Here is a 9,145-nt window from a genome sequence, read left to right as displayed (position 1 = left end):
TGTTATTTTCAATCTTAAGAGATGTATTTTTAATATTAATGTAACCCTGACTATCAGTCAATTACGTGGTCTGTCCAAACCTGTCAACCACTCTAACAAACTACCGTATATTACCATACGTATTTTGACCAGCTTCAAATGTCTAAAATTGTTTTCGTGGGTTTGCTTTTGGACAGATCTTTTCTCACTTTTGAGTGACTGTCTGCATTTTGTACAAGGAAAGAGCAGACCTTAAATATAACAAACATAAAGTGTAAGGAAATGCGATCAGAAGGGTCGAATATGTACATCGAAATCGTCGAAAATTCATCAGCTTCCGAGGGCTTCGCCCCCTGGGCCCCCATCAGGGCTTTGCCCTGGACCCCATTGGGGGCCTTGAGGCGGCCCCCATCCCCAGCCTATCCAGGCGTCCACATCAAATGTACCCTGGCTACGCCCCTGGTCCACAATGTGATGGTCTTAACATTCTGGTTAATAGTGATGAAATTGAATATTCACAAAAATGGCGTTGGAAAACATGATTAAGTTTTATAGTGATATTTCCGGTTCAAATATTTAACCAAGTGCTCTAACACGAAATATACTTGGAATTCAAGTCTTGCTGGCAAGAATGACAGTATTTTTCCTTGCTTGAATAATTGAGAATCATTGGGAAAACCTTTTTAAAGCACTCAAAAATTGTACTTTCATATCGAAGTACGGAAGAAATTATTTCAACTTGCGTCTTTTCCTGACACACATTAGGAAAAATTATAATAGACAACAAGTATTTGAAGGAAAATCCCTCTTGTTGCAAAATAATCATAAAATAAAGAAACTATATCATGGCTGAAAACAAACGAAAGCGTCCTCCAACTTTTAAGTTAGAAATACCAGCTAATGAAGACAAGAAAATTAATATCATGCAAAGTCTTCAGAAAGTCAGGGAAATGTTAGTCAAACAACTGGGTAGACTTGTTAACAATGCCGACATCATTGAAAATTTGTTGTCTACCTGGAAGAAGTCATTAGCAGAAGACGATCATCCAAAAACACCTGGAACTTATATTAATGTTAAGAAGAGTCAGGTGAGCCAGGACTTCTTTGTGACATCGTTGCCTTCTGTGAAAAAACTCATGGATGTAGCTGCTGTACATGGGAAACATTGTGAAGGAAAACTGGAGGTAAAAAAGGCAACAAAACGGGGACATGTCACCTCTTTGAAACTGTGTTGTTCGAGAACTAATCGTCCTAAACACAGGTATATTTGGGCATCTTCACCCTACCTTCAGAACGGAAAATATCTTATCAATGAAAGAATTAATCATGCTTTCTTGTGTAGTGGTATGCTGCCATCCTGTTATTCTAGATTTTGCAGAGAAGCAGGAATCGTCGTTCTTTCCGTAGAAAAACGGAATTCGTTTTTTTAAAGGTACAAGACGTTTGTCAGGCAAGAATACGAAGACCCTATTCACACCGCTTTACTAGAGAAAGTGGGGCTTTATGACAATTTAGACGGAATTGATATCATAACTGACGCACGGCATGGGTGGCGGAAAAATGCCCAGGACACCAGTGTGGTGGCAATAGGAGAAAAAACGCACAAAGTTCTCAACTGTGTGCACATTGCAACCACTGATGATCCAGTTATACCCAGAGACGTGAAAAAATTTACGAGGATCTTGACAGCAAACAAGTTACTGTCAATGTCCATACACATAACAAACATACAAAAGTATGTCAATTAACAAACTAGTCAGGGAACGTGAAAATGGATTTACCTGCAACCAAAACGACATTTGGCATGGCATAAAAATATTAAGAAGGCCATGTCCGCCATTTCAAGTGGACCACGGTAGAGAGAAGGTAAAACGTGGTCCGAGGAGCTTTACGATAAACCGGAGGCCGTTTCCACACATTTCTATTGGGCCATCAAACACTGTGGTGGAGACTCGGGTACGCTCAGAGCCTCGTAAGACAATATCAAAGATCACTATAAAAACAACCATGAAAGATGTCATTCTTCCTCGAGATGCAAAGTGGACCCAAACTACGAATCTTCCCGAGTGGTGATTCAAAACTCTGTTGCAGAAAAACTTTTAAAAGGTGTGATCATCAATTCAGTGATCTATAAAAATCCGGATGATTTTCGATTAGGACGGGATACTTATTTTGTTGAGAGTTTCAATAACACTTTAAATATATATGAGGATAAAAGAATTGCTTTCGGTAGTGAACAGTACAAAGTGCGAGCATTCCTTGGTACGTGTCACTGGAATGAAAATGTGGGTAGAGACATTACTTCTATCACCTACACACGTAACCCCAAAACCCCACGAAAGCAACTTGGAAAAAAGAACTATAAAAAACAAAAATTTCAGTTCAGGAAAAACATTTGGGGGCGTTACATAAGACATGTCTTTTCTAAACGTAGAAATAATTGAAATATCTATGTATTTGCACAATCTTTGTTGTCTTATTTCTAGCACGTGTAAGTGGCAAGCTGCTATCTATTAATAGCATTACTCTGCAGTCTTATCAGTTGGGAGGTGTGACCAGCTCCCTAATATGCTTAATTGCTGTCCGTGTGGATATTTATCTAGGTCAGATCCGGCCTTTATTAAGGAGTTGAAGCCCCTACTTACCCAAGGTGGTATAAATACAACGTATGATACTTATGTATATCATTAATTACATTTATACATTGCCGCGCCATGAATACCATTGCTTTCTTTATATTGGTGTTCACCACCCTGGTAAACTCTGCCATTTTCTCACTTCTCACAGATGGCGAGTTCAATTCTACAGAACTAGACGCTAGTAAGATGGAAACCAAAAACACTGATGTTTTCAGACAACTTCTGAACCAGGAAACTTTAATTAGAATGAACTTGGTTAAAAATGTCCACGCTCTGATGAGAGACATGTTGACTCTCCAGGAAGCCTTCGCTAAAGCTGAAAACAAGATTTCGACAATGCAGACATCCTTTGGAAACGAAATATCAGAACTGAAAAAGGAGTTGGAGTTGTTGAAAGTTGAGAACAATCTGCTAAAAAATGAAAGTCGTGAACAAAAGAAACATCTCAAAACTGTAGGCGAAAATATCACAATGATTTCGAAAAATCACAAAGAATATAAAAGAATTGCCGAGGCTAATCTGCAAATGCATGAGAAAAATGTTTCAGATGTTTTGGCAGACATTAAGATTGAGGTCCGTTATTTGTCGATCACTTTGATGGATTTAAAAACACACACAGAAACCGCCGACAATAACATTTCTGTTTCTATTGCCGAAAAGAATAGGGCGATTTACAACTCCATGAATAGTTCATTTGAGAGTTTCAATGAAAAATTGAAGGCCACAGAAAACAGACTTTCAGATGTTGTTTCCAAACTTCGAGAGTCACAGGTTGATGTCGTAGCAAAAATTTCTGGTAAGATTTGAACATGTATCATGTTGTAAATTTTGAATTTAGTAGGGGGTGTTAAATGCAAAATTTACAAAAAATTTTGCATTTACCTCCCCCTAGTAAATTCAAAATTTAAAACATGATATTATAAACTTTTTTTTCAATTTTTAGAAAATATAACCTATCATTGAGCCATATTTTGACTGACTTGTTTCAAACTAAATGTCGAGCCTCTGTTTTTTAATACTAGATTTGACTATTCAATGTATCCCTGATCAATACATGGGGCCAACGGCGCGTTTGACCACCTGATTAACGTGGGATACTTACATGTACTCCGCATAGGCACCTAATCCCATCTCGGGAATTTCCAGGGATCCGTGTTTTATGCCCTCTTTACATATTTGTATTGTTTTAAGATTTATTGAAGATCGACCACTCTTCGTTTTCTTCATCATTTTTAATTTTTTTTACTAAATTCTAGAGTGTCATGAATCACTCAACAGTTGATTTAAATTTGTGTCTTTAATTTAACAACAGAGAAGGTTTTGCTGTCGAAACCAATCATAACATATATGTTACCCCGAATTTAAGCCAACTGTTAGCACCGTTAAATATTTGAGTTTTAAGCAAAGGAAGTAAGTTTCATTTCATCATTTTGCAATATTAAAATTTTCAAAGATTGACGTTTTTTGTTTCCAAAACTATGCACGACAACAATGTTAAACTCTATACACTTCGGGAGAGATTCGTGTTTTAGTATATTGCATTTTGTATTTTTTAAAGCCAAAATCAATTTGACTTTATGCAAGGATTGATCTTTTAATGTTAAAAAAAATGGCCAAACAGATTTTTTTTTTAACTTCAAAAATATTATTTATCTTATTGATGGCAGCGATGTCAATCTGAATTTTATAATCTTAATTTAATTTTACTTTCACAACTCAGAGATGTTAATTATAATTATACTGTATTGTGAAGTTCTAATTAGATTGTACAATCCATCTTCAAGAACTTCTGCATTAAAACATTTTAAATTTACCTATAGATGAAATCAACACCACAATCAACACTCTGAAAGAAGAACGGAACCAATATCGACTGGAGCAACTGAAGTTATCTTCTACTGTGAAAAATCTAGAGATGTTCCGAATGAATATGACGAATAGAAATTGCGGTACTCACACCTTTAAATTTTTCTTATTTTATCATATTTACATTATATAAAAGCATCCTCGTCTACTTGTAGATTTGAATTCGTTGGAAAAATATTTCCGGAACAATCGAGAGTACTTTAATAAATGCTTATTTTTCTAAATAAGAAAAAATAATTAACTGTGAAAATAACTTCTCCTATTGATCAATCACCTTTGCTCCTTTCATAGTAGTGCAGACTATTGTTTTACCTGTAAAACGCAGTCCTTAGAATAGTGCGAATTTCTGTAAAAACCGTATTACCTAAGATATTTCTATGTTTAATTTAGACTATTCTTTAAGTATTAAGTAAGAAAAAAAAGTATTTCATTTACATTCTTCTTCAAATGCATAAATTTGAAAATCATTAAATTTTACAAAGCAGTCAATACGGTCACCTTCTTTTATATTATACTAACTTCAATCATTTTATTCACCAGATCCCTCATCAAAAAAAGTGGGATTCACCGCCGTGGTAACATCCTCCAACACAGGCTGGAACAGCGGAACATTGGTATTTCCCGCCGTGATAACGAACATTGGTCTCGGATATAATTCAAGCTCAGGTGTGTTCACCGCACCCCTCGATGGAAATTACGTCTTCTTCCTGACAATTCTTGAGTACAGTAACCAATATACTGCAGTAGACATTGTTTTGAATGGGATTTCAAAAGTTCGAGCCATTGGAGACTCAAACGCACGGTATCAAACGGGGGTAAACCTTGTTGTTTTGCGCCTTCAGAGAGGTGATAAAGTTTGGGCCAGCCATTACCATGGTAGAGGTTACTACTCGGCTACTATCCCCACAACAACATTCTCTGGTTTTATTCTTTGAAATATAAATTGTAAGAATATACACATGTAGGTACAAGCTAAAAGGCTAAAAGGTTTTTATAATTGAAATCATTGACAAAGACAGCAAGCTAAAGTTTAATGTACATTTGTGAACATGAGTATATTTCATGAATAGAATTCAATAAAGTTATAAATTTTAAAAGAGTTTTTCACTTTTTCCTCCTGTTTTCACTAAAACAGAGGTGAAGAAAGAAAGAGAAACTGCTTGAACAAAATATTATGGTTCCAACAGATGAGGTTTATGGCCATATGATCTTGTTTGTGTGGACTGTATTTTGGAAGAAATTGGCTACGTCTGGAAATCCTAATGCACTCACAGTTAACTTTCTAAAGGATGAGAATCTCCGAAATCCCAATGGCCATTTCTGTTTTTAATACTTTTTACATTCCATCCAACCAAGATGAGTTCAATTTTCCCTACCTATTTCTTTTAAACTTCATAAAAATCTTTTAAAACTAGTGCTTATTGTAACGGGGACCGTTACAGATGTTCCCCAAACGCTCCCCAACTCCCTTTTGGTGCCATATTCCCTGTAAGCTTCATTAAATAAGACAAACTCTATGCATTTGAGACTTAAACAACCTTTACCCAGAAGTGTACCAAGTTCATTCAAATTTTAATATTGCATGCATGCGCATGTGAATGCATGTGTATAATGACCATATCATCTTATCTACACAATCTATATATTTTAATATACTTGATATTAAAGTATTTAATCCAAAAGTATTAAAAAATACGCTCATTCAAGTGTAATTTTGATTTTACTCATTTCACGTGCACGCACGTGCTTACATGAGCATGGTGACCATACCTTCTTGTAGAAGTACATTACATCTATCTATATTCTAAATCTCACCCCGTTTGGTTGAAAACCAAGGGAGTTATAGCTGTTTAAAGTTTAAGTTAATCAGACTGCAGCGCACGTACACGCACGTGTATGCATGTGCATTGTGACAATACCCTCTTGTAGAAGTCTATTATATCTATCTATGTTCCAAATCCCGTCCTGTTTGGTTGAAAAGCAAGGGAGTTATAGCCATTTAAAGTTTAAGCCAATCAGATTGCAGCGCACGTGCATGCACGTGTTTTAATGATAATTACTATAAATCAGGTTATAGGACATCCTATTGCATGGCTATGTTCAAAATTTCAAAGCATTTCGTCAAAAACAAGAAAGATATTGAGACTTTAGTTTCAGCCAATCAGAGCGAAGCGCACGTGCATGCGCTTGAGATCTTGCTATTTTGACCATGGCATATTGTCTATGCTAGTAATATATCCTTATATTATGAGTTTCAAAGCATTTCATCAAAAATGTAAAAAGTTACGCCTATATCAATTAAATCGGTCATTTCACGTGTTGCACGTGCACGCTCTTGCAAGCACGTGCGCGCAAAATGACCTTCGTTCCGCAAATCTACATAACATGCCTACTGACCCTAAAAAGGTTTTACCTAAGTCTGATGTGTAGTTTACAAGATCACACCCGGACAAAAAAGTTCCAGGAAGAAGAAGAAGAAGAAGAAGAAGAAGACAAACTAGAGCAAAGCTCGTTGCAAAGCAACGAGTAGGTCTTCCGTCCTGTTTGACCGGAAGTAGCTTTCATTTTTAACAAAAATGAGAAATAACTCCCAAAAATGCTTTGAATCCTTTTAAACTATGCTAAGTAATGCAAAAATAAGCCATTTTGCTACTTCCGGTTTTACCGGAAGTGACGACGACGGACGGAAAATTAATTATTATGCTCCCAGAGGCATATGTTATTCAAAAACTTGTCAAGAACGGCAAAAATACGCGTTTTCCAACTACTTCCGGTTTGGCCGGAAGTGACGATGCGGGATGTATTTTGACGACTCCAATAGATTTAGCTTAATATTTTAAACAACTTTGCTTCTTTGATCTATTACATATTCTCAATACTTTTTGAGATATAAAGAAAACAATTTCGGCCCCTCTAGGCCCTTAATTTTAGGGGCCAGCCCTTTTATCGACATATCATTTGAAAGATCTTGAAATTCTACACTTCTTTTGTTCTATATGTTTAAACAATATATTTCCAGGTAAAAAGATATAGTAGAAAAAATGTTAAAAATTGTGAAATTCGCGATTGGAATATTTTCGGGCCATAGCGAGCGCCGACGTTCGGCACTTCTCATAAAAATGAAATACCTTATACATATCTATAGACTTGGTCTATCATACCTGAAAGTTTCATAATTTTATTTCGAGCCATTATTGAGAAAACCGCCGGACAAAATGACCCTTTAAAACTCGTTAAATCGCAGAAAACTCCGAAACGGAAGTGACGTCATCAAATAAAAAAAAAAAGCCTTAAGTTCATATTATTTGTCATCAATGCTGAAAGTTTCATGGAAATCCATCGACGCATTTACGAGAAATTGCCTGCACAATATCGGTAAGAATAATAATAAGAAAAGTTGAAAAGAAACAACAGAATAATAAGAAAGTCTTGAAACGGAAGACCTTAACTAGATGAGATCTCGTTGCGAGCAACGAGTAGGTCTTCCATTCGGTTTTTGATAAGGTTATAAAACAACTTTAAAGGTACTTGGACACAGATTTGAAGTTATTATTTTCTCTATAATATTACGACTTATATATTTTAATAGCATTTCACACAAAAATTAATGAAAAATCTTATTTCGTTTAAAAGATATTGAAATTTCAAATTTTTCGGCGGGTTTGATTGACATATCCTTGCACTCTCACAAATTTAATTTTATTCTTAATCCGTAGGAAAAGTGTCAATCTCGTTTTGTATAAATGAAAAATATTAATACTATAATCCAGAAAATTCAGAGTAGACACGTTCGAAAGCAAAACAAACACACCATATATATAGTCAGTCCGTGCAGTTGTGGTAAGCAGAGTGTGACGATTGAACGCACCTGGTGAATTCTAAATATAAACAATAACAGAACTCGAGCCCTGTTTACAAAAACTGTGTACATAACACGAGTGTGCTCGATTTGCTAAACTCTGCACGCATCTCTTAGTTCGGAATGACGATACTTGTGAAGGTGTTTTGCTTTCTAACATTTCTACTCTGAATAAAATTATTTTTCTTGATAAAAGTTTTAATATTTCTCATTAAAACACATCAAAATTGCCATTTTTCCTAAGGATTAAGAATAAAATCAAAATTTGTGAAAGTGCAAGGATGTGTCAATCAAACCCGCCAAAAAATTTAAAGTTTTAATTACTTTTAAATGAAATAAGATTTTAAATTAATTTTTGTGTGAAATGCTATTAAAATATATAATTCGTGATATTATACAGAAAAAATGAGGAAATATTAACTTCAAATCTGTGTCCAAGTACCTTTAAATGAAAAAAAGTGTTCAGATCAATTATTCAAAATACGTGAGAACACATTTAAGAGTGAAATCTATCAATTTCAAAACAACTTGCGGTCTTTATAATTCACTTCCGGTGTGACCGGAAGTACTTAAAATGACTTATAACTCCTCTCTGAGTGTGAAGGAACCATCCCTGATAATTTCGAGGAAAAATGCTCATTTTTTGGACTACTTCCGGTTTGGAAAAAATAACTTCCGGTGGACATAATATTACTCGAGACACTCTATTTGCCTCCATAAGAAACATTCAAAAAAGAAAAAAAATAAATTTTGCATATTTTTAAATTACTTCCGGTGGACGACGGACGCGAGGGCAACAAAA

The 9,145-nt window shown here is 35.3% G+C and overlaps 1 protein-coding gene across 1 annotated transcript; it reads left to right on the top strand.

The window, feature by feature from the left end:
* Positions 1-2,696: 2,696 nt before the first annotated feature.
* LOC134234662 (uncharacterized) lies at positions 2,697-5,468 on the top strand. The gene is made up of 3 exons (XM_062716725.1): positions 2,697-3,414; positions 4,439-4,567; positions 5,025-5,468. The coding sequence occupies exons 1-3, from the start codon at positions 2,805-2,807 to the stop codon at positions 5,417-5,419; spliced, it is 1,134 nt and encodes a 377-aa protein (XP_062572709.1). The 5' UTR covers positions 2,697-2,804; the 3' UTR covers positions 5,420-5,468.
* Positions 5,469-9,145: the final 3,677 nt, after the last annotated feature.

This window comes from Saccostrea cucullata, unplaced genomic scaffold, assembly GCF_032062105.1.
Source record: "Saccostrea cucullata isolate Sc308-1 unplaced genomic scaffold, CSIRO_AGI_Scuc_v1 ctg3686, whole genome shotgun sequence".
In the NCBI taxonomy this organism is placed as follows: Eukaryota; Metazoa; Mollusca; class Bivalvia; order Ostreida; family Ostreidae; genus Saccostrea; species Saccostrea cuccullata.
This window is presented reverse-complemented; position numbering and strand designations above follow the sequence as displayed.

Bases quoted from the DNA above. Each gene is read 5' to 3' on its own strand.
- LOC134234662 (XM_062716725.1), top strand. From the start codon at position 2,805: ATGGAAACCAAAAACACTGATGTTTTCAGACAACTTCTGAACCAGGAA. The intron at 3,415-4,438 runs GTAAGATTTGAA...ATTTACCTATAG, and splicing joins TGTCGTAGCAAAAATTTCTG to ATGAAATCAACACCACAATC. The intron at 4,568-5,024 runs GTACTCACACCT...TTTATTCACCAG, and splicing joins TATGACGAATAGAAATTGCG to ATCCCTCATCAAAAAAAGTG.